Consider the following 24954-nt stretch of genomic DNA (forward strand, 5'->3'; position numbering starts at 1 on the left):
TAGGTGAGTGCTTTACCGCTGAGCCCCAGCCCCAGCCCCCAAATTAATTAATTTTAAAAAACTAAAAAAATAATAAAGAAGAAAAATTAAAAAAAATATATAACATAGGCTATTATTTAAGAAATTTTTAGCCAGTGGAGTAACCACAGATTCAACTATCTCAGCATCAGAAATCATATTTTTTGAATAGGATGAATATAGCAAAATCATTTTATCACATTTTCCATTAATTCTTTCCCTCAACAACTACTCTGTCCCGCGTAGCGTTCTAGGTCCTGGAGACACTGGTGAATAACGTGTCTTCCCTCAACTACCTCACGTTAGTCCACTTTTTGTTGTGGTGGCCAAAATACCTGCCTGACAAGAAAAATTTAAAAGAGGACACGTTTATTTTGGCTTATGGCTTTAGTTCAAGGTCAGGTGGCTTCAGGGCCGAAAAAATATGATGGGAGAGTGTGGTGGAGGAAAGGTGCTGGGCTTATGGCAGCCGGGAGGGAGCGAGGGAGGGAGAGAGAGAGAGAGAGAGAGAGAGAGAGAGAGACACACACACACACACACACACACACACACACAAGGACCCCTCTCCAGCCACGCCCACCTTCCCACATTTCCCGTCACTCCTGCAGTCCACTAGTCCATCCAGAGAGCAATGGAGGAATCCACAGAGGGGGTCAGGGCCCTGTGACCCAGTCACTTCCAGGACCCCGCCTGGGGACGCTGCTGCTCGGGGGACCACGCCTTCAACATGGGATTCTTGGGGCACGTTCCAGATCCAAGCATGACACACCTCATGCTCTAGTCCACGTGAAGGAGATGATAAATATGTGAATAGACCAATAAATACCGAAAAGATGCAACTCCGGGATTGTCTCCAAAATGGTTTAAAGTGGGAAATCAGTGGCTTGATGGTCATTATCGGTAATGTCTCCATGAATGTCAACACTCACCTTGGAAGACCTAAGCCCACCTTAAATGACTGACTCATTGAACAACCTAATTTTCCAAGCTTCTTTTTTTCCCTTGTAACTTACCAACAGACAAATTAGTGAACTACATGAACTCAGATCTAGTGATGCACATAGTGTTATTGAACAGTTGAATGGAATTAAGACCTTGCTACAGCACCACTAGAGAGGGCTAGAATTATTTTATCCAAAATATCTGGTTTGTTGTCTCAGTTAATTGTTGTTGTTGTTGTTGTCGTCTCTATAACTTTACAGAGTTCCCCTAAGGAAAATTGCTTCATGGTATGTTTTTTTGTTTGTTTGTTTTTTTTTGTTTTTGCCTTCCTATAGGAAGTCTCTCACCTAGAAAAACTTTTGTTTCAATAGTTAATTTGAGAGCCATTTTGAACTCATTTATTGTAGAAGCCATGTGTGGTTGTTAGATTTAAATGTCGGTTCACACAAGTTTATTTCACTGCTTTTACAGTTGCACTCAGTGGTGCTCCCTGAGTTCTGGCCCAGTTTGGTTGCAAGCAGTATTTTTGCATTGTTCTCCTTCTCTGAGCACAGCCCTGGTCCGGTCCATCCTGTGAAGCAGATGAGACTCCCTCTGTACCCTCCCGTCTGCCTGGCCCAGCTTGCCTCCCCAGAGCGCTGTCTCTTAGGCCTCGGGGAATTTTTTTTTATCCAGTAAAAGCAAAGTGTCTTCCATTCACTATTTTCCTTCTTATTGAGATACCAAAGTTGAGAGTTGAAGAAACAATATGAATATTTGATTTTTGGGGGGATGCCAAGTGGATATTCATAAAGTCAGAATGAGTTCTTTTAACTTTTGTTCAAACCTTTGTTTTTAAGGGCCAAGAACCATTCTCTCTGTGTTGCATCTCCTTCCTCATTAACAGCCCCCTCTGCTTGGCCAGAGCTGTGGCCAGTTGGCCGCACAATGTTCACAGAATGTTCCTGCTTTCCACTTTGGGGTGGTATACGGGATCTGAAAATCTATGGGATTTTGTTCAAGGCAAGCTTCGTCCTGTTAAAAAAAAAAAAGAGAGAGACTGAAAAATGACAGCAATATGAATCTTGAGGCTTGGGCTCACCCTGCCATCGGCATTGGCTTCATTCTCTATATTGTCCTTGGGCACTTTGATGTCACTTTAGAGAAATAGTACTAGACAAAATCCTAGCATAAGCAAAAAGCAAACAGAGGCAGTAAGTTTGTCCCATGTCACTCTAAAGACAGCACATAGGTCTGCTGCCTGCCAAAAATAGAAGTTTATAGCATGTTCAACTCCATTGCTCATATTTTTTCATTTCCTCTTCCTGGCTGAATAAATGGGGGGAAAAGAGAAAAAAAAGATTACTACCATAAAAAGTACAATTCCCCTCTATGTTCAATTATGGAGGGACATCTCTAAACATGGGCATCAAGCCCAAAGGAAAGGAGATATTTCCGTAATGTTGATAGATACGTCAGCTTCCAAATAAAAGCAGTCTGAAAATACATTTAGGACATACAGGCAGAAATGTTGACATATGGTCTGTGATATTTGGCTGAGTTCACGGATGGTATCTGAGCCTGCCTGAGGAGTTTTGCTGGTAATTGTACAGCCTAAGCAGAGACTGATGATCAGTCATGAAATAGAAATTTAGGGGACCATGGAACCTTAATGGTCATGTAGAAGCATTTATTTGCAATTAAAGCACAGGAAAAATAACTACGAAAAATATGAATACAATTAATGAGACTTTTTAGAAACAGCTGAACTATTCAGTTTCTGTTACTGCAATTTCCACAAGGTGCTATTTGTTATTTGCTGGGCTCCGTGTCGCCATGGCAAAAATGTGGCCTGTCTTTTGAGGAGGGTATCAATATATCCATTTGAATTCTTATCTCAAGCATGCTCACAGTGCGGCATTTATTTATTCATTGCAATTTTACCTCTAAAGTGTATGTCAAATGTGCTTGTGTCATGTTTGAAGTTATGAGGTTCATAGATTTAATGTGGAGAGCAAGGTTCGCAGCAGTGCATGCTCACAATTGTGTTTACTTTGAAAATAGAATTCTAAAGAGTTAGCCTGTTTATTAGACTGCACATGAGACTGAAATCAGGGAGCACAGTTTCTGTTGTTATTTTTGCCATCTGGTTTTATGTGTGTAGATGAGTGACAATCATGTGTGTGTGTGTGTGTGTGTGTGTGTGTGTACGTGTGTCTAAAATCGGAGAGTTGATTTGAGATTCCTTCCTTATGTACACATTCATTGAATTCCTCTGGGCAGTTATCCAAGTGAGAGATCTTTTTTTAATGCCACGAGTATTGGCTGAAATACCTTCAAATTATATGAAAAGTTAGGAAAAAAAAAAGCAAACTGAAAATTTTAATTTTTACGGTTATTTTTACCTGGTCTGATGATGCCTGAGGATGGTTCCATATGAGTGATTTTGGAGCCAGGAAGAAAGGTATCCCCCTCCTATTGCAGGCACAGAAGTGCTAGATCCTGGAGGGACCGTCTCCACTCACCCGCTCTGCGGACACCTGTGTTGTCAGAAAACAAGGCGCCTTCAAATGAGAAAAAGTAAGGGGCGCTTCATGAGCTAAGGAGAGCACAGAGGGCTCCCAGGAAGCTGTGGTCCCAGCTGACATGGAATCACGCAGATCTTCGGGACGGGCAGAGTGGGAAGCCCTAGCACCTCGGCCTGTGGGGTAAGGGGGCACGTTAGTGTTGGGGTCTGAAAGGAGGCCTGTCGCGCCAGCGGGGCCCTGGGAGAGGGCCCTGGCAGGGCTGGGGTGCTTCAGAGGAGCAGGCTGCACGGCCCCCTTTCTCCACCGTCTCTGATCTCTTGCTTGTGCCGACCGCAGGCCAAACTCAAGAGCAGCAGGAGGCCCAAGGAGCCTGGAGGAGGAGGTCTGGTGTGTCAGCCTCCAAATTCCCAGAACATGGCAGAAAGGACCCAGGTCCTTCCAGAGGGGCGAGAGGGATTGTCAGGGGGTCGGGCAGCTTTCTGTCAGAGGACGACTGGCTTGGCTCTGAGTTTCGGACCTTCCACCCCACGGTCAATTGCCCCCTGCTTTGGGGCCTGTGGCGATGCAGAACCTCAAGGTGGAGCACCTCAGCTCTGGGCCAGGACGCTCCAGGGATGAAGGGAAGGGTGGGTCCCCTCACGCCCCGGGAGGGTCTGCCCCCAGGACCCAGTGCTTCCTGACGTCGCCACCGCCTCCGGGCAGCTGTGAGCACTTGAAGGTGGCAGGTGACCGCAGCAGTGGGGTTGGTCCTCCCTTCATCCTAGAGAAACACTGTTCATTCTGTACAAAAGGAGGGCCGTGTTTGGGACAGACAGACTCTTGCATGACGCACTTTAATGGGGAAAATGAGCTTCTGTCACAGGGCTTCGACCCAGGCCTGGGATCTGTCCTCTCAGGGCTGCGGTGACCCTGTTCCACAAAGGGCACTTCCTCTCTGCCTCACTGACTTAGCTCAATCTTGGGAAGAGGTGAATGGTGTGGTCAGACCTCAGTGGGGACTGGAAATTATTTAGGGAGTGCTTGTACACACTCTCAGATTTAGTTTACTCTGTATAAATGTGAGGGCTCCTGTCTCTAAACTTATGCAGATTTTGAGCTACAGTTTGGCTTGGATTTGATTTTGCAATGCTTTTGTCCACTTTCTTTTTTTTTTTTTTTCTTATGAAAGTTTTTTTTTTTTTTATAATACTGGCCTCCTCAAACTGGGAATGTTCCCTCTTCTCTTATTTTCTGAAAGAGAGTGTGAAAAATTGATGTTCGTTTCTTCTTGAGATTCTTGTAGAGTTTTACTGTAAAAACAATTGGGACTGAAGGCTTCTTTGGGGGGTAGTTTTTGTATTATAGCTTCAGTCTCATTAATGGACTATTTGTCTATTCAATCCTGACTGAGCCATATGAAGCTGTGAGCTTTGAGGAGCTGTTTTATTTCTTCCAAGTCGTTGAACTTGAGTACACACGTTTTGTGGTATTCTCTTGCTATTAGTCTGAAGATGGCTTTGCTGTCCCCCCGACGGGTCATTGGAGGCTTGATGGCAGTATTGGGAGATGTGACTTCTTTCCTAGTCGGGGACGACGGGTGGGAGGTCCTTAGGCCACTGGGAGCGTGAGGTCCTTCTCACAAGCTGGCCCCTCCTCTCCCTGCTTCCTGGTGTGAGACATGACGGTTTACTCCAACATGCGCTCTAGTGTCATTTGTCACCCACCCTGGGTCCCTCACCAGAGCCAGAGCCTTACCAAGCCATTGGAACTTCAAACCTCCAAAATCATGGGCTAAATAAAACTTCTTTTCCTTCCAAGTGGCCCGAGTCAGGTAATTCACCACAGTAATGTTTGCGGCTTTGAAATCAGTGTAGAACCTGCAGCGATTTCTTCTATTTCATTCCTAAGATTGGTGCTCTGTGTCTTTGTCAGACTTAGTCAAAGTTTAAAAGTTCTTCTGACATTTTCCTGAGAACCAGCTTGCTGTTCCATTGATTTTCTCTATCTCACATTTTCAGTTTCGTTGATTTCTACTCCCGTTTTGTATAATTTCCTCTTTTCTCTCCTTTCTCTGATTTACTTGTTTCCTTAGGAATTTTGATGATCGATTTCAGGACTTTCTTCATTTTCGTTTAGAGCTACAAGTTTCCCTATCAGTACTGTGATAGCTGCATTCCACATGATTTGATGGGTTGTATTTTAATTTTCATTAAGCTTTAAGTGTTTGTGTTTTCTTGGAGACTTCCTTTGTGACCCATGGACGTTGAGAGGTGTGTTGTTTCATTTGTACAGGTTTAGAGATTTTCTTGTTGCCTTATTAGTTTCTGGTTTCAGCTATCAGTATGAACTCAATACTTTTAAATGTGTTGAACTTTCTCTTATGGTTGTTGGTGAATGTTTTATGAACAGTTGGGAAAAATACATATTTTCCATTTGACTTCTCTATGTACCATTCGTCCTTTCTTTTATCTACACGGAGGAAAAGGCTTCCCTGGCCAGTCCTTGTGGCATACTCTTCCTGCTGATGTCCCCTGCTGTCCCTGAATTCTGGGTAGAGGCTGGGAGTCTCAGGCCCTATGGGACTTTGTCGAGGCTCTGCTGTCAACTATGACTGAGTCCCTCCTCTTAATTCCCCCAAATATGGAAAGGAATTTCTGGCTTCCCCAGACGACAGAACTTTTTCCTCCTTGGGGGACAGTGTCCCCTGGGCTGGGCTTCTTGCTGTAGTGGGATCCCCACGGAAGACAAAGACACCCAGGGCCGGGGCTGGCCTCTGTGGTCTCTCTTGCAGGTCTAGTTTGGCAGCCACAATGTCTCTCCACTGGAGAGAGAGAGCTTACTTCTCCCATCCATTTTCTGTGATGATTCTTCTTGGTGTCCCTCGGGTTTTCTGAGGGGCTTTGGTTCGTTTGGGGGAGGCCTGTCCCTCCCTGGCTGCCTGCTGGTGCTGAGTTGGGGGAAATGCGGGGCCTGGCTTTCCTGTTCTCTGGGTGCTGCTCAGTCCTTGAGTCCTGAAGGAGCCCTCTTTCACAGCAGCAATCAGGGAGCTCCTGGCGTTACTCCGTGTTAAGGGTGGACAGTGGGGCAAAAACTCCTTGTGTAAACTGGAAGTTCAGGGTCTCTCTCTTTTTTTAATAGTTTTATTTTTTGTTTATTTTTATGTGGTGCTGAGGATCAAACCCAGGTCCTGGAACGTGCTAGGCGGGCGCTCTACCACTGAGCCACAACCCAGCCCTCAGGGTCTCTTTTAAACCAAAGGCAGGTGTCTTCCTGAAGGAAGATGGGGAAGAAGGTGCGATGACTCATCCCCAGGCAGAGGAGACGGAAGCTGTGGGTGCCTCTTTCTTTGGAAGTCACGGGAACCGGGAAACTCCTCTAGGCAGTGGGACCGTCCATCCGTCTCTGAAGGACTGTGCCTTCTTTTTCTAATGTGAGCCTGTTGTATGTATCATTGATTCTCCGTGCGGATGGATATGTGTAATGGTAACCACACTAGATTTGGCTTATTCTTGTAGGTCATAGCTTTGTTTTAACTGTGCCTTGAGATTTAAACTCTTGAAGGAAAGGAATCTGTAATAAAACTCGGGTTATTATTTAGCAGTATATGAATTGTTGCTGGAATAATAAAAGAGCTAATGGTGATGACTTAATTGAGCTTACAAAATTTTATATATGCATATGAGGAGAGATACTCACATATAATTTTACTCCCAGCTTCTCAGGGCATTGTAAGAGCCCTGATTTAACTTGCATATAAAATAAATTATTTTATTATGATAGCTAAGCACGTGTGGTTCAAATATGTGTGTGTACATAGAATCCATTTGTCCAGAGACCTCAGAATGAATGCCCTCATCCCTCTGAGAAGAAAATATTAGAATTTCCATTTATATTTATTTTTATCTTAGTGTTCTTTTGTTTATATTTTGCACACATTTTAAATGCCATAAATGCATAGATTTTTAAAATTATATAATTTGGGGCACTGATAAAGTGATGTAGAATCAAAATAATTGGAAGGTTAGTCCTTTAGACACAGGAGGTTTTCAAAATTCACAAGATAAAAAGATATGTCATTTGGGGGAGTTTACCCTAAAATACTTGATAAAAATCTTCCAACTGAATAGACAGAATGTTCAGAATATTCATATGTGCGTAAGTTTGAAGAACATTCATCCATCTTAGAGCCTCAGTGAAACAAACCCTTCTGAAGTTGATGGGAAGAGAAATTCTTGGAGAAAGTAGACGAATGCTGAAAGACGGTAAAGAAATGGGTTGACTCCATTGGGTTTTCATCCTCCTCTGTGCTCTATCTTGAACGTCTTAATTAAGTATTGAAGGAGGCCAGTAACTTCCAGCTCACCACGGGGCAGTGTCAATTCTTTTATTTTGCTGTAGAGTCTAATAGAAGATTTTTTTTTTTTTTTTTTTTTTTTTTTTGGTACCAGGCACTGAATTCAGGGGCACTTGGCCACTGAGCACCTCCCCAGCCCTGTTTTGTATTTTATTTAGAGACAGCATCTCACTGAGTTGCTTAGCGCCTCACCTTTGCTGAGTCTGACTTGGAACTTGCCATCCTCCTGTCTCAGCCTCCAGAGCTGCTGGGATTACAGGCAGGTGCCACTGTGCCTGGCTTAGTAGAAGCTTTTGAATGTACTCATTTCTGTGATTTGCTTATGCAACAACATGTTTGATGATTGCTGGCACAAAGTCAGTGAAATACAGGAAAACAAAATTCACACACATTTGAACACAGACCCAGCACTCATTCTCTCCTCTCTGATGTTCCCAGCCTTCATTCGCTCACATTTTCTCAAGTTCCTGGGTCTCTGACTCTTCTGTCTGCCTTGCTTCCTCCAGAGTCAGGCCTGTTGATGTTCCTGCATGTCGCGGATCCTTTGCTTCTCTCCCCTCGGTTGGGTCCTCGTTGATTTTCTTTTAGAGCCTCATAATTACATTTCAACTTGTTTCTGGGGCCCTTCCCTTCTTTCTACTAGTCCCATACTCCTACAATTCCCTCAAACAGATTCATAGTTCTATTTTCCAATTTTGGACATAATGCTCTCTTGCTCTAAAATGCTTTGCTTTTCCACTCCTTCACGGAATAAGTACAGACTCTCTAAACGACCATAAACGACCCTCCACAATGCAAAGAGGATCCTTACTGGGTGTTTTGAAATGTGGATGATACATAATAATGAGAGATATTAAATGTCTGTTAAAAAATGGGCATTTCTTCGGTTTAAGTCAAAGGCGGTTATTTAATGAAAGCTTACAGTGCTATACGTATTAACATCTCAGGGCTTTTTTGCTCAAGACAGCGAAGACACCTAGATCTTAGTGAATTCAGATTAATCAGCAGATAGGCAGACTCCTGCTTTGCCGGTGAGTCTTCCACCAGAGCCCCACCACAACACACAGCCTCTCCAGGACCCTGCCAGCTCTCACATCTGCAGGTCCCAAAGCTGTGCCTTGAGCCACCTTGGCCCTTTGTGAGTCACCCCTCTCATGGGGACCTTTCTCTACCGTGCAGCATGTGAATTTGCATATTACTACGGCCCTCTTTTTCACAACCCGAGAGCAGACTCCTAGAAGACACCTTTTCCATTCCTCTGGCTAAGCCCTTGTCCTGCGCTGGCTTGTGATCAATGAATCTCAAGATTTGACTGATTGATTTCAGTTTCAACACCACTGCTGTTATTCTTGCTGGAGCAGGGCAGGGCTATTTCTTCAAATGTAATTTTACATAGAAATCCATAGAAGAGGAAGATAAAATGGACTGATTCTAGTTGGAAAGGGAGTGATTGTTATGTGCCTCTCAAATACCCTCTCTCCTGCTGCCCCTTGCTGACTCTACAGAACACCTGTGGCTCTGCTCGATTGTGTCTGGAAATGACAGTTTTCAGTTTATATGTCACAGCTAAGCCGGGGCCTTTTACTCTCACCCCCCAGTTGTTGGCCAGAGTCTTAAATTGATGCTTGGAATGAACACTCTGTCAGAGAAGAGGACAAGAAGCTGCTAATGGTGAATGTGGCTGTCACACAATGGCATTGTCATCGGTTGCCAAATTTCACCCCTGGTAAATACCATCCTCTCTGTTGGAAATAACGAGATTGAAGGGAAGGGAGTTAAATGGGCAACAATGGGATTTTCAATGATAAATAACTTAGAAATGCAGTAGATACAGGTTTCCCCCTACTCTCATGCCTTTTAAAAGAAAAATAGTGATATATGAGAGAAAGAGAGAGAGTGCTGACATTTTGCAAGAATTCAGGAGGAAAGAGAGCAGTTCATAGATTGATTTGGGGCAAGGTGTTTTGTTGTGTTCTGAAAGGTCTGGGTCGCCACAGTGACAGGACCAAGCAGACCCAGGTCAAAACTGGCCATGAGGGAAGAGAGGGGTTTGCCCGGGGAGTGTTCTGTGAGTGTGAGACAGGCTTTCCCCCTCTCTCCTTCTTTGTTTTTATTTATTTTTTCCTTTTAAAATAACAAAGTAGGAAATTTTCTTGAATTCTCATCTGTAGAGATTCCAAATTCTGCTTATCTATAGCTATAATGACTCAGATTAAAGACAAACATGCTCTTGATAAGATTGGACTTTTCAGACAAGTGAGAGGAGAGAAAAGGGAAATGGAAGGAGAACTGGATGGTATTTGCCTTTGGGGTGTGAAAATGAAGGAAGACGCAGGCTTTTACCAAGGGTAGGATTCTAGCTGTTCTGATCCTCTGCGGGGAGCTCACACTCAGTGACCTTTACCTTGTCCTTCCTTCCTTCTTCTCTTTCCTTCTCTTCCACTCCATCTTTGTATCCCAGTCCATCGGGATGTTGAAGGGATGCCCCCCGTTGTCTGTTGCTAGAAGTGCCCACAGGAGCCCTGCCCCTGCTCCTGGGGCAGAAGCAGCCTGGCAGCAGCAAGCCTTGGACGAACAGCAGGAGAGAGGACTGGCCAGTTTGCCCCTGTGAGAGGCAGCTGGACAACCCTCACCGCTCACCTCTCTCCAGACCCCATGAATGGAAGCCTAGGTATTGGGGGTGGCCCACCCCAGTGGCCTGGTGGAGAAGGTGCGTGATGCTGACTCTAAGACGATTGCTGATCGGATCCTTACTCATTAGGCTTAGGTGAAGGGAAGAATGGCATCTCCGCCTCTGTGAATGTCTGCTAATGAATCCGGCTTTCTGACCTGCTCTGTTGCTGCACGGACAGAGGAGAGAACTTGTAGAGACCCCAAGGAGGGATCAGCAGTGGTCCAGGATGACTGCCACTCCACTGCTCGGAGCAGTTCTGGTGCATGCACGCCCTCTGAGTTCACTGGCAGATAGCTGACCTTGACTTTAGGGTGAAGGACAAGCCATGGGGGAGGTATGACCTACACGACAGATGGCAGAGCCGTGGGGAGCACAGGAGAACCAAGTCTGAGGATTTCTCCGATAAATATACTAAAGAGTGAAGTGTCCCCTTTGGCGGGTGTCTTGGGAATCACAAGCATGCCTCACAAGAGAGACACCTGTCCCTCAGGGAATTCAAGCCCCTGCAGCCATGAGAAATCTGGGGCAGCCCCCCCTAGGTCAGTGATTTCAGAACTGTTCCATTTCTCCTAGTTCTCCATCCCATTCCACCGTATCCCCCAGGGGAATGGAGACCCAGAAGGAGAGGATGAGACCTTTCAGGAACAAGCCATACCTGCTATCCCTGCTGTGTCCCTTGGGCCACTATAGAGGGAAGGGAAAGTATTAATAATGCAAAGAGGAGATGGAGTTGAAACTTGAGTGGACTTGTTAGGCCCGGAGTGACCGGAACATATATATGTGTCCAAGATGATGCTGAGGGGGTGGGAATTCAGTGGAATATGGGTGAAGACAGCTGTGAGAGGAATTTGAAGCCATTCCACATTTGTATCCTAACAATTTTTAGACTGTTCAGTAAATCTCACGCTATTTAGGGCCACAGCTGTCACCTAGTACTTACGCTGTCTGTCACAACACTGTGAAAGTTAGCTCAAAGAACGTGGCTGGCCTTCGTAAAGATCCTGACAATTCAATCTTCTTTCTCACAGGACTAGAATGCGTAATAGTAATCTGACTAGGGCTCTAATAACTTGACCCACATTTATTGCCTGTGGTTCTTAAGTAAGTTGCCGGTCGTCTTATTTGCAAGGCTAGCTTTTGTTATTTGTGATGAATTTTGACAGAAGCTTCTCAATGGTAGAGACAGATTTTCTTTTGATTTTTGTATTAGAGGGAGAAAAAAAAACTTTGACATATTGACTTTTTCAGATTATGACATTTCTAAAGATTCAGATTTTATTTTTTTTTTTGAGAAGGAAACCATACACCCAAGCAGGCATTAAAGTGCTCATCTACTAACAGAAGCTTGCCAAGGGTTGGATCTTTAAGAACCACCTCAGAAGTGGAGCTAGCAGTTGCTGTCGTAGACGATCCGGCACTTGAGGAGCTTGAGGTAATTGTCAATCTTATGGGAATCCCGGCGCAGGCAGTGGAGCAGATTATAAAAAGCAAAGAGGCGAGAGTCTTCGTCCTCCATCTGCAGGGAAGGAAGACCGGACCAGACAGAGTAGATCTCGTTTTCTTTGACTCCAGGGTGAACCTAACCACCAAGAAAGGCACTTATTATTTCACGTGATTAGAGTTTGCTGATCCTCAGTCCTTCTAATTATTAATTAAGATTTAGGGAACACATCAGAATACAAATCCAAAGGCATAGATTCTGGTTTTTATGTTTCTGAACGAAGGCACCATAAATTCAGTAGTCATCTAAAAACTCAAAGCAGAACATGTGTGTGAGTTTTAAAGGGGTCACAGAGGAAGTCTTCCTGCAGGAGCAGACAGACAGAGAGCCAGAAGGTGTTCCTTGAAGGTAGGCATGGATTTGAGCCTGGGACAATGGAGGAGCTGGATTGTTCTCTCATATGAAGAATGTCTACACTTCCTGAATCTGCCCCCATGTGTCCTTTGTACCTGATTTCTTTTGATAGTGTCTTGTTTTGAACTGAATCTGTTCTCCATACATGCGTGTTCCAAAGCCCTAGACGTGACATGGGTGGCACTCACTGCTTGAAGGTGTGGCCAGCTCAGTGATGACTGTGACGAAGACCATCTGCTGTCTTTCCTTCTGCCAGGGAAGCTACCTTCCAGGCTTCTGGGGGGGACAGCGGCTGTCTTTCCAGCTCCCTGGTGGGAGGTGCTGGGAGGAGCAGCTAGGAGCAGGCAGGTGCTGAGGGACAGCTGACCCTCAGTGGTGCTGGCTGAGTTGGGCTGGGGGCAAGACCAGGATCACAGAACAAGCTCAACAGCAGAGAGAGGGGGCGTGTGCCCCTGTGTGCTCCTGTGCACTCTGGGACTCCCCAGAGATCTTGGAGCCCAAGGGGCCATCCTGGCACCTTAAAGGTGTCAGCTGATCTGGAGACCAGCTGGTACACAGTCCCATGGTCACACCCCTGATCTGCTGAGCTCACTCCTACAATGTGAGAACATTTTAAAATCTGGATTCCTATGAGAACTTAGTGTGTGTGTGTGTGTGTGTGTGTATGTGTGAGTGTGTGTGTGAGTGTGTATGTGTGAGTGTGTGTGAGTGTGTATGTGTGTGTGTGTGAGTGTGTGTGTGTGAGTGTGTATGAGTGTGTATGTGTGAGTGTGTGTGTGAGTGTGTGTGTGAGTGCGTGTGTGAGTGTGTGTGTGAGTGTGTGAGTGTGTATGTGTGAGTGTGTGTGAGTGTGTATGTGTGAGTGTGTGTGAGTGTGTATGTGTGAGTGTGTGTGAGTGTGTGTGAGTGTGTGTGTGAGTGTGTGAGTGTGTGTGTGAGTGTGTATGTGTGAGTGTGTATGTGTGAGTGTGTGTGTGTGTGTGTTGCCTTTTGCTTTTTATGTTGAACTTTCAGTGCTTGAGCCCGAAGACAAAATTTACTGTGCAAGGTACAAGGATATGAACAAGAATAAATAAATAAATGGTAGGAAAAAGGGATCAGAAAATGAAGTATTATAGAATAAATTAGTGACCTCAGGAAGCAGGCTCACAGTAATGAAGAAAATAACTTGAAAATCAAGGTGTTTATTTCCTATGTTCCTGGGTTAATATGTTCCTTGTATTTGTGTTGGATATATTCTCCTTCCATGAAAATGACAGAAATGACACATGATAACGTGTACTTAGTACACAAAAAGAAAAATATAAAATTGCTTCTGTTATTATCTCTATAATCATATGTTTTTCTTTAGATGATACATTATTTCTGAGAACTTCAGAGAGCGGCTTAGCTGTTATCTCACCAGGGTTGAAATGATTCTATCTGAATGGAGATACATATTGAAAATACTAATTCGATCTGAGTATGAAGTTATTTGGGGAGATTAAATGCAATGATATGAGTTTTGATTTAGGATCCATAAGCACTAGAATATTAGAGGGAAGCAACTTTCTTTAAACTATAAAATAAGGAACATTCCAGAAATACACACTCCTCCATTTGGTGGCACCTGAGATCTAGTGCTCAGGGGACATACTGACACTGTGGCCTGGTCTTTTCACTCTCCTTGGGCAGCGTGGGGTGGAGGGGACCGCTTCCGCTGGTTTTGATTTGCTCTTTTCTCCTTCCCTACGCTAATCCTCCCATGTGAGGAGAAAAGAGAAAGAATGGTTTCTCTCACCAATTCTATTCTCTGGTTTTCTTTCCCTTGAAAATATCTAACCACCAGTCCCAGGAAGGGAAGCGCCCTTGGTGGGTGGTGGACAGGACAGGGGACTCTGCACCTGCCAAGGACCAGGAGGGATCCCCTAGGCTCAGTTACACTGGGGTCTGACATGATCAGTGAGGAGGAGCTGGCTTTCTCTGATGGCCATCTAGAAAAAGAACAACAAGTTTTGTTTCTGCCGAGTGAGGTGCTTGAAAACTCGTTTCCCACCGGGGCGGCCACTTCCCTCACTAAGGAGAACAGCAGGGCGCCCGGGCTGCCCACCTGGCCCACGATCTTCTCCATGCCCTCCAGAAGCCGCTTGTTCTGCTCCTCGATCTCTATGGCTTTCGACAGGATGGTGTCCGGCGCCTCGTGCATGCCCCGCACTTCCGACACCAGGTGGTACAGAGGGTCGTTCCAGGAGCGCAGCACGCGCAGGACCAGGTTCAGCAGGTCTTCGTGCTGAGGAGCCACGTTGAGGGACCCGTTAGAAGCAGCAGAGATTAGCAGAGCTGCTTAATGGGGTCTCTGCTCAGAAAGGCCGAACTACAGAACCTCTTGGTTATTCTTGTGTGAATGTCCAATTTGGGGGGTAAATGATAAAAATGATAGAAGAGTAAAATTTAAGTCAAGGGCCTGGACTGCACTAAAATAAAACAAAAACTAGTTGATTTGAGTGACAATTTTTTCCAAGGAGAGTTCTCATTGGTAACATTTCTGTTTACCCTCTGGAATCCTGCCATCCATCTACCCACTCAGTCTGATCTCTCATGTTTGATTGCTTTGCTTCTCCATGGGGAGGAGCCGGGTTTTGCTGGAAATCAGTCGGCACTCACGGGACCTGCCTTGGGAAAGTTAGATTCCACCAGGATCAAATGACAAGTGACACGGATCATTGTCACCCAAGGGTTCACTCACACTAATGAACCGGGTTTGTTCATTAACATATCCGTGATTTTTCGGTTCATTTTGGGATATTGGAGCCAAGAGACCACAAACACAACATGGCGCTCCCAGTGTGCCTCCCTGGCTCTGCACAACTCCCTGCCCCGTGCCTCAGGCAGAGCAGCCTGTGGGGGGACAGTGGTATCCTTAAACAGCAGATGGAAGTCCCAGTGGGGTTTCATCCCCCAGTTTATGCTGAATAGTAGGATCATGGGTAGATTTAAGACACTTGCTGTGTTGGTGTCTGTAGCTGCTCTAGTGGTCAGGGAGAGCAAGAGTCCAGTGGACGTGGCAGTGGAAACAGGTACAGGAGAGGAGAGAGACTGGCACAGGAACACACATCGTACGCTCTGTGAAGTGCTGGCAGGGGTAGCCTCAGCCAGCATTCCTGGTCCCTCCTCTTCCTCTGCCTCCTCTTTCTCTTATTAGGATCATCGTTATTAATGAGCACAGCAGACAGACAGAATACCCAGGGCACTAAGGAAATCGTGGAGGGAGAACAGAGGTGCTGTGTGTGAGGGGTGGACACAGGATGATGTTTATTTTAAAACATGTTCAGGCTGTGGTTCTGGCAGGGGATCAGAACAGAGCCATCCTGACCATAACAGGCAGAGCTGGGACAGACGCCTGGGGCTGGACAGGTAGACAGCGCTGTCATCAACCCAGGTCAGAGCTGCACCGGTGAGAAACCTGATATCCTGTTTGATGGGACCTGCATGGTGGAGCGAGTCTCAGTGAAGACGTAGGGAGGGCAGAGGAGTCAGTGATGAGGAAGGAGGTTTTAGAGAAGCCAAAGCAGAAGCAGAGGGGAGTCTAGAAAGTCCGGGAGAGAGGATTCCAATCACGCAGTGGTCAGGGACGTCAAAGGCTCCAGAGGAGAGGTCTGGAGATAATAAATAGAATTGTCTTTGTGTCTCTTTGTTAAGTACATGAATGGATATTTACCAAGCATGGCCAGTTCAGTCCCCACCGTCTAGCATCCGTGATCCTACATGGTCAAAATAATGTCATCCGCATGGACGACACCCATACACTAAACCCTCCGGTAGTACTGGGCTTTGCTTATCAACTACATTGTGACAATTTTCCTTTGCTCTCTCTTCCTCATTTTTCTCTGTGCCTGTGGTCACCATTACCCCCTGACGGTGCCCCTGATGCCCTGAGGCATGGCCATGCGTGTCCGGCCTCAGAGGCTCAGGCACGAGGCCAGCAGAGGACTCACGTGGATCTGCTGGGCTTGCTCCTTGTCTTCAGGGGTGGAGAGGGAGGAGGTGTGGCAGCTGTTGATGGCCTTGGTGATAAACCCTCGGCCCTGGGCGTACCGTTTGTCCTGGAGAATTGAACAAATGAATCTGTTACCAGAATATTAAGACATTTGGTGGACATGTCATTAAAAAAATGTTAGCTACATAAAAATGGAACGCGAAGCGTTAACCCTTGGCCCACTCTTTCCCATTAGCTCTGAATCTCACGTTTTCCATCCCCCTTTCCTACCTCCTTTATGACTTTATGCTGTATCACCCTTCCTTCCCCCCTCCCTACAAGTTATAATTTGGAAAACGAACATTCAAATAGCAAACCTAAAATCTATGAGGTGTTTTTTATCACCACCTTCCTTGGGTATCTGAGTCAAATGCCAGCGTTGCTTATGTATCTAAGATCAGTCATTTAATGTCTTATTTCCTGCGAGTCCACACGGGTCTTCTTTCCTTGGGTAGGTGATATGAAATATCGCTTCTCTTCCGGCTGCTCTGAATCCCCACACCCTCACCTCACCAAGCGCATCAGGAACTCAGAGAACTTTGGTGGATTGTCAAAAAATGCGTCAGAAAAAAACAGGGCATACAAATGTAAGAAATTTTGCGCCACGGACTGAGAATACAACAAGGAAAAAAACACAGAGGTCAATATTCATCATTTAAAACTAGTGTTTAACAAAAATTGGGAAAATTTAAAGGGAGTGCGAAGAAGAGTGGGAAGAGACAGATGGCCAGTCAAAAACGGAGAATGACGGAAAATATGGTGCACGGCAAGAAGAGTGTGCAGGAACGTTCTGGACCCTGAGCCACATGCTCTAAGGAGGACCTTTGGTGTAGGGAAGCGCCACTGTCCACACCTGGCTGACCCAGGAGACCTCAGCTTCCCAGGGCCTTCATCAAGGACACAGAACCTGTTTCCCTTTCTAACCCAGCTCCAGCGTTTTTCAGGTTCTGAAAAGCGATTTTGCCCCCTCCCCTCCCATCAGGATGGATCCAGTCTCTCTAGATCAGATCTGATCCACTCACATCCTGCTGTGTAGTTGTTCCCTGGGTGTCTTCAGGGTGCCGAGTGAAGAGGACCCGGGGAGACCGGCCTCTCTGTGCAAGGAGAAGAAACCGGCACTGTTCCTGAGCCCCGCCTAGCAGGACTCTATACCAGCTTGTTCAGATTTTTAAAAACCTCTAATAAAAAATAAGGTGGAATAAAGTTTTAAAAGGTCACTACGCTCTTTGAGACTTTTTGAGATTCCACGAGACTTTCCCTTCCTCCTGTCCCATGTTTCCTTGGATGGTGCTTCTCTGAGCTCGAACGTGATGCTCTCTGAAATTTGGCTGGCAAGGTTTCCCGGGTGAGCGGTAGAACAGCCCAGCGGTCGGCGTGAAGCCTGCCCTGGGAGAGGCAGGATGTGAGGTACTTACAAATTCGTTGAACATTTCCGAGGAGAGGTTATGGATGTAGTGAGACAGGATGACTGCACGGTCAAACAGGTCTCGGAGGGACACCTGGCAGTTGACAGCCCCGCTGGGACAGATGGGCAGGGAGGCCACATTCTTGCACAGGAGGTTTGACACCAGCAACAGGAGGAGTGACCCTGCTCAGATAGGAACACAAGCCGCTCTTAGGGGTGTGCTTGGATGAGGTTATCACAGGCGATCCTGCCGAGGGAAGGCCGCATCGCCCCCTGCCCTCCCCTGCTTGGTTGGGTGGGGAGCATCCATCCGTCCCCTGTGCACACTTAGATGTCAAGTTATCTCTGCAGATAGGCAGAATTGGAGAAGGGCGTGGCTTCCTGCATTTTTGTATTCCTGCCAGAGGCCCTCTGGGCTCTGCAAACATTTGGAGCTTCAATTAATTCTGAGCCTGGATGTCAAAGTCATTCTCTTAAGAGAGTTTAATGTCTCCGGAGTTCCTGCAAATTCTCTGCAGACTCTCCTGGAGTTTGTAATTTTTTAGCTCAATGTCTGATCTCTGCACTGGACAAGACTAGCATAGATCATGTTTCGTCTTCATGCCTGATAGGAATAAACAGGCAGTTGCTTGAGCACTAGTACTGAGCCTGAGGACCATCCCATCATGACGGGCTCCCGTCCTCATCCTGACAATCCCATGCCTTGGCTTCGTGCTTGGCCAAAGCTTCAACTATTTCTTTTTCTAAATTTGAGTTTTACAATTGCCTGTGAATAGTCTGAGCTTTTGTAATTGTCATCAAATTATATTGATGAGACAGACAGCTTACAGAGGTTAAGTGACTTTCCCCAAGTCCTGTTATTAGCAGGTGGGGGAGACAGGCACCAATACTGTGCAGTCTTTGCCCTTCACCTTGTCACACGGTACGCACCTGTGGGCTCTCCACCTGCACCTGTGCAGCAGCAGCCACCCTAGCAGCGTGAGGCAGTGTTTGCAGAGGTACAACTGCTCCTTGTAAAGAACAACTCTTTTCCTTTGGCTGCGTGAGTGCAGATTCCCCGGGGAGCTCGGTTTTCATCCTCTCTCCCTGCTCTAGGAAACGCTCACTTTAAAAATCTTTGACCAGGTTCAGTTGTGGCTTCAGACCAATTTACTGTCTCGGCAGACAGACAGACAGATACAGACCTCTGAGATATCAATAATTTACACTCTCCAAAGGAAAGAACCGGCATGAAGCCACCACATTAAAATCACCTCCAACTTCAGTGACACTACTCCAAAAGAATCTGATATAAAAATGCATTTCTCAGAAAACTAAGTTCCACAGAAGCATTGTGCAGTTGGAAACATCCAACATAAACTGGCAAATTGTCAAGGATTTACCTAAGTAAAAGTACCTAAAACAACTAACCACACCCCAAACATTGTTTGGTATAAAATATAACTAAGCAAGCTTTTAGCTGCACAGAATCAAAGTAATATTGTGAAATGGTTCATAATATGGACTTTTAACTTCCCAAACATACGACGCTTCCAAAACTTTATCTTATGCATGTTGTAGTGCATAGTGTGGCCAAATGGATATTTTATCTCTATGGGTGAGTGGAATGTTCTGTGCACACAGAGAAATTGGAATAGCAGTTCTAGGAAATGGATACTTGGATAGATGTTCTGAGTGCATTTATCTACACATTTTTCATCTGAGAGATTGTTGAAGTCAAAGATGAGGTCAAATCTATATTTTTGTTCATTTTATAAACACATTTTAGGATCGTTCTAAATTATTTTTTCTGCAAATGTCACCAAGAAAGGAAAGTGATTAGTTTGTACTGCCCCATTTTTTTCCTTTAGAAAAGCCATTTGGCTTGAGCCAGATGGACAAGGCTGAATAAGACACCCATCTGCTGTCCTCGTGCACATGACAGTGTCCGAGGAAGGCCACAGAGGGGCTGGTTCAAGGTGGCCAGTCCCCATGAGGGCGCAGGGACCGTGCAATGCTGGCCTTGCCTGCAGAAGTTGGGGTGAGTTGGGCGACTGGGGTGCACTGGCTCAGTCTTATTTTCAACACCAGCAATCTTGGGCCTTGAGCTGGATGAGCTCTTTCAGGGGGGCTGTCCCATGCTTTGCAGGACCTCACTAGCCACAGGTGCACCTCCCCTGGCCTCTGGCACCTCGGTGAAGACCATACCAAAGATCTCCTGCCATTGCCAAAAGTCCCCAAGAGAAAGGGGCATTCGATGCCTCCGTTTCTGAACCACTGGTTTATCCTTTGTGTCCTGTACAGAGAGTTGTTCCCTAGGTCAACGGTCAGGTAGTTCTTCAAAGTCTATAAGCCCGAACCTCCTGCTCTCAGCCAAAGTGCACACTCACCCCACAGGTGTGATGGTAAAGCCCACAACCGAGTGATCTGCTGCACGTACCTCTCCATGGTGACCGCTTGCTGTCCATGGTGGTAACCCTTGCAGAGATGCACTTCTCCAGAGGACACCTGGCAGTCCACGGCATTGTCTGCCATGGGCCTGGGCTTTATAAACCTTTGACATCTTCATGAATATATTTAATCAGGCAGCCTCCTCCCTTTTCCGGGCCATCCATTTCCGTCATTGAGATTACCTCCATAATTTCAAACATCAAATGGCATTCTATTTCTTATTCATATTCAGGAAGACAAACTGACTAGAAATGAAGGATTTTGATTAATTAGACCAAAAGGAAATGAGAGAAATGATGAAGGTGAGATCAGGAGACTAGTTTGGGTTAGAGGATCTGTAAAGCGATAGAAGTCATTTACTTGAAAATTCACCTGCTTCTCTCTGCAGTTTCTTGAACGTATATATTATAGTTCACTCAGGAAATACTTTCACATATCATGAAATTATAAAATTTCTCATTCAAGATTTCCAGGTGAATTAAACGTTTCAAAATCTATTCAGTAAATAGCAGGACATAAGGATTGAAAAGTTAGGATTTTCAGTTTGCCATTATATTTTGATTAAATTTCCTCATTTTTTTCTTGTTTTTATGCATTGTTGCCTTCTTTCAAAAATGACACATCTGTGTGAAACTTTATTTTAGAGTATGTATTTTCACTTCCTTATTGCTTTTGATTTTAACATATATGTAGAGTTATATTATTATCTCCCTTTACAGATTGGAAAATGGCTTGGAGAGACTCAATACAAAGGATCTAGAAGGAATTCTAGAGTCAAGGGAAGGATTATTGCATCACTTGGAATTGGGAAGGACCTGAAGAACACAGTAAAGTCACTCAGCCTTTACTGATGTGCACCCATGTCTAGGATGAGCACCATCTCTCTCCTGACTCTCAGGAGTTTATTTTGGGAGGTAAACATGGTAGCTTTTTAAGGGCAAACCCACACCCATGCACACAGGCTTTCACACTTAGCCTGGTTCACGATGCAAAAAACCAACGTTCTGGCCAATTATTTCCACTCTCCCCAAGGAAAGAGGTGGATCAACTGTTATCAACTTATGATCAATCTACCTTCTCTGACCCCACGTCTCTCTAGGACAAGGTGACCAGCATGCATCTTTCATGGGCTCAAAAGCTCCATTCACCTTTTGGAGATTTCCTGAATGAAGTGTCCTAATGAATAAGAAGGAAGTGGTTGATGGCTGCCTTTAATTTTTGAGCCCATGCATCTGCCTCCGCCTGTGACCTTAGCTCCAGGTGCGCTATCTCTGAGGTAGGCAGATGGGTGAGGCCGTTTAGAAAACAGTCTCCTCCTCTCGTGTTTGTCTTCTCTAGGGTCCTGGGAGCTCCATCCGCCGACCCAAGGTCCTCATGGAGACCTAGGGAGACCAGCAAAGACCAGCGTCTCTCAGAAACTCTCTTTCTACCTGCCCCAGCTCAGGCCAGGTTTTGAGTCAGGAACCTCGAGTGGGACATGCGTGGCTCTCTGTGTCTGGAAGCTGGGGCGGGATTCTGCATCTGCTTCCCCCTGGATAGTGGGGGTCTGGGTGATTAAGGAAGCAGTGCTGTGGGATAGAAAATTAGTGCTGCCACGCATCCCCCTCCCAGACTCGGAGAGCAAGAAAATCTGCCATAAGAACCGACACTGACAACTTAATCTCGAAATTTAAAGGTGTTGCCGCTTTTGTAGATAGCCAGGATAAGAGTGATCTAGGAAACCTGAGTCGTGTTTGTTCAGTGGGGGCCAATTGATTTATTTGACTGCGAAGAGGTACATGTTTCTCTGCGAAATTTATGGTGTGCTTCCGGCTGTTCCACTGGACCACATTTCCTGGGAAGGGGATGTTGCAAGATCTAAATAATGCAGAGGACATATTTTATGCAGAGAGTCCTAGTTGTGCTTTTTTTCCCCCGACTCTTACGTATGTCACCCCTTTGGCCTTAATATTTGTGCTCTCTGCCAGCCTTTCCCTTGATCAAACAGCAGCCTTAAATTAGAGCAATTAAGACGCTCACTACAGATGCACTTGTCTCCTCTCAGAAAACTTCATTTGTTGGCCATCTTGGTTCTTATGGCTGTGACTCCACCGAGTGCTGAGGACTCAGCTCCTCCAAGGAGCAGGACAAATGGCCCACGTGTTGTTGATGACCTCACGCTAGGTTTAGCCCATGAAACTAATAAACGCATTTGCCACCTTTTCCTAAAGGGCTCTGAGATTTGACGTTATAGGACATCAAGTTGGTTTTCATTTCTACTTAGAAGCCGAACTTGTGTGTTTAATTCATTTTACCTACTTTCATGTTGGAAAAGTTTCTATTTTTCTTCTGTTATTTTTGACAACGCATTTGAAAAGCATTCCATAACCTGGGGAAGTGTCTACTGCAAGACGTAGTGGTACAAGAAATTAAAAGTTCAATAATCCTCAGAATAAATGTAACACAAGGATATTTTAATTGATGTCAATGGTAAATTGTCTTTAGTAAAGTAGATTTTGAAAACGATTAAAGACGTGTTATTTATGGATTTAAAATTTTCAAATGGTCATTTACCAAAACACGATGAGGTAGAACACAAATCATTTCCAATAGAAGACTGTGAAGGGCATACTGGAGAAGGGTCAATGGTGTTTTCTCAAATGGCACCTGTTTCAGGATAAGCAAAGTGTAATGGCTTAATTATGTCCTGCTCTTCAGACTAACTAAAAAATAACTTCAGCTTCTCTTCCTTTGTTTTAACGCACAGTTGTTGTCCCCTGGGTGCTCATGTGCCATGCTTGTTTATTGGCCAGGGCCGGGGAGATTGTGTTTTTTTTTTTTAAATGACCCCAGACCCAAGTTCTTAAGATGTGGGCAGAATCTGGAGAGCATTTGCTTTTTTAATAAGAAAGCCACAGTAGAAGCATTTGGAAACGCTCCTTGCAATGTCTTTTTTAAAAATTTATTTACAGGTATGCTATTATAGTCACTGGATCTAGCCTCTGAGTTCTCTCTATTAGCTTATTCTTTGAGCTTCTCATCACAGGCTTGCCCCCAAACATCTGTATCTTTGGAGAAATCATAATGTCCGATATAAACCGAGTCCAGGTTTAAGAATGATGTTTATGGAGACTACACAGTGTTTCTCCTTGAGGTTTACACTTTTCAGGTAAAAACTTCAAGTATTTAGCTGCATGCTAATGATAAGTAATCTGGAGGCTGATTTTTCTTGTAAAACATTTTTGTACTTCAATATTAAGTGTGTGCACATGTGCATTCCTTGCCCAATGGGAAGTGGCTCTGAACCATGCCCCCATCCTGGGACCATTCCATCCCATCATTTATCACTTCTCTATCATCTGTGTTTATTATCTATCAGCCCATTGATCCATCCATCTAACCACCCACCCACCCATTTATCCATCCATCCATCCATCCACCCATCATCCACCCACCCATTCATCCACCCATCCACCCATCCACCCACCCATTCATCCACCCATCCACCCATCCACCCACCCATTCATCCACCCATCCATCCATCATTGTTATCCGACAGGAAACGGGACTCTGAACCATGCCTACTGCCAGGGATAACTTTAAGTGTCATAATCCAAACTTGTGATTAGTCCAGGCCCCACCAGACAAAACAGAAAGCTATAGGAGTAGATGAGAGTCCCTGAGACTCCAGGACAGGCGTTGATTCTTAAACTGTGACACTGCGATGAGAATGTAGGGGGCCCAGTGAGGAGCTGGGGGATCTGGAGGAATTGGGTCAGTTGAGAGGTCAGGGAGCAAGTGTTCTGGTACTGAAGCAACTCAGGGGCCCTGGGAGGGCTGGCCCACTGCCAGCCTGTGCCCCCTGCCCCGCATGTGGGCTCTTCTGCGTCTAGCCAGAGAGTCCAGGCTGAGAACGAGGGCGGGTTCTTCAGAGGAAGAGCTCTCCTCCAGGTCCAGCGGGCACACCCTTGGACTCCACTACTCCTTCCCATCAGAATTTGTCTCAAATACGTTTACTGTGGCATGTCCATTTATCTTTTTCCTTATTTATTCATTAAACGCAACGTGTTGCTGGAGTAGTGTACACTTTCATATTCAGGGATTAAGGCAACGGTTGTTCAGCACAGCTCCTTATCATTTGCGATTGACAAGAAAGAGAATGGACATATAAATAAGAGGTAATTCCAAGGTGGAATGCTGTATTGACCAAAATCAAGTAAAATGTATAATGTCAGTCTCTTCAATGACAGGGAAGGTGATGCTTCATGGGGCAGGGGAAGCCTTCTGAGATGAGGTGGATCACAGAATCCTGGCTCTGGAGATTCTAATATGAATTTTTTTTAGGCTTAAAGAAAAGCTAGCAAAAAATATGCCTGCAGTCAAAAGTGGAAGCAAGTATGAGCATGTTAGGTTTTTCGTGTTTTGTATGTGGGGATGAATTGATGCAGACAGGCTGATTCTTTCAATAAAAGAAAAGATTGCAATCAATGATGCCAAACTATGATTATAACCACTAGAAAATATGGAAAATGATTGTAACCTTCTAATTTGTAATAAGGAAACACACACACACACACACACACACACACACACGACATTCAATTTAACAAAAAAGAAAAGAAATGTAAAAGCATAATCTAAAAAAAAATTCAGTGTTAGACCCAGATCAAGCATCTTAAGGAATAAGTTTACTTATTAAAAGAAAAAAAGGATTCATTTTCTCTACAAAGCAAGCCCCAATTAGATGCTCACATATAGGAGCTATAGCTTGTATGGTAGAAGAGATTTCTCACCCA

General features: G+C 45.2%; 1 protein-coding gene across 2 annotated transcripts; it reads right to left on the minus strand.

The window, feature by feature from the left end:
• Positions 1-11861: 11861 nt before the first annotated feature.
• Positions 11862-20196, minus strand: Prl (prolactin). Of its 2 annotated transcripts, none has more exons than XM_076857930.1 (5): positions 20169-20196; positions 17760-17932; positions 16304-16411; positions 14419-14598; positions 11862-12053 (listed from the first exon to the last, which is right to left on the minus strand). In XM_076857930.1, exons 1-5 carry the CDS (start codon positions 20194-20196, stop codon positions 11862-11864), a joined length of 681 nt encoding a protein of 226 aa, XP_076714045.1. The 2 variants fall into 2 exon arrangements, with proteins under 2 accessions (XP_076714045.1, XP_076714044.1); XM_076857929.1 differs by having other exon boundaries at positions 17760-17935.
• Positions 20197-24954: the final 4758 nt, after the last annotated feature.

Source organism: Callospermophilus lateralis, chromosome 6 (assembly GCF_048772815.1).
Source record: "Callospermophilus lateralis isolate mCalLat2 chromosome 6, mCalLat2.hap1, whole genome shotgun sequence".
NCBI classification, from domain to species: Eukaryota; Metazoa; Chordata; class Mammalia; order Rodentia; family Sciuridae; genus Callospermophilus; species Callospermophilus lateralis.

What these genes read in the sequence shown, in the direction of transcription:
- Prl (XM_076857929.1), bottom strand. Translation starts at nt 20,196, where the DNA reads ATGGACAGCAAGCGGTCACCATGGAGAG. An exon ending in CAAGCGGTCACCATGGAGAG is followed by an intron (nt 17,936 to 20,168) that starts GTACGTGCAGCA and finishes TTCCTATCTGAG; the next exon opens with CAGGGTCACTCCTCCTGTTG. An exon ending in TGGAGAAGATCGTGGGCCAG is followed by an intron (nt 12,054 to 14,418) that starts GTGGGCAGCCCG and finishes CTTGGTGGTTAG; the next exon opens with GTTCACCCTGGAGTCAAAGA.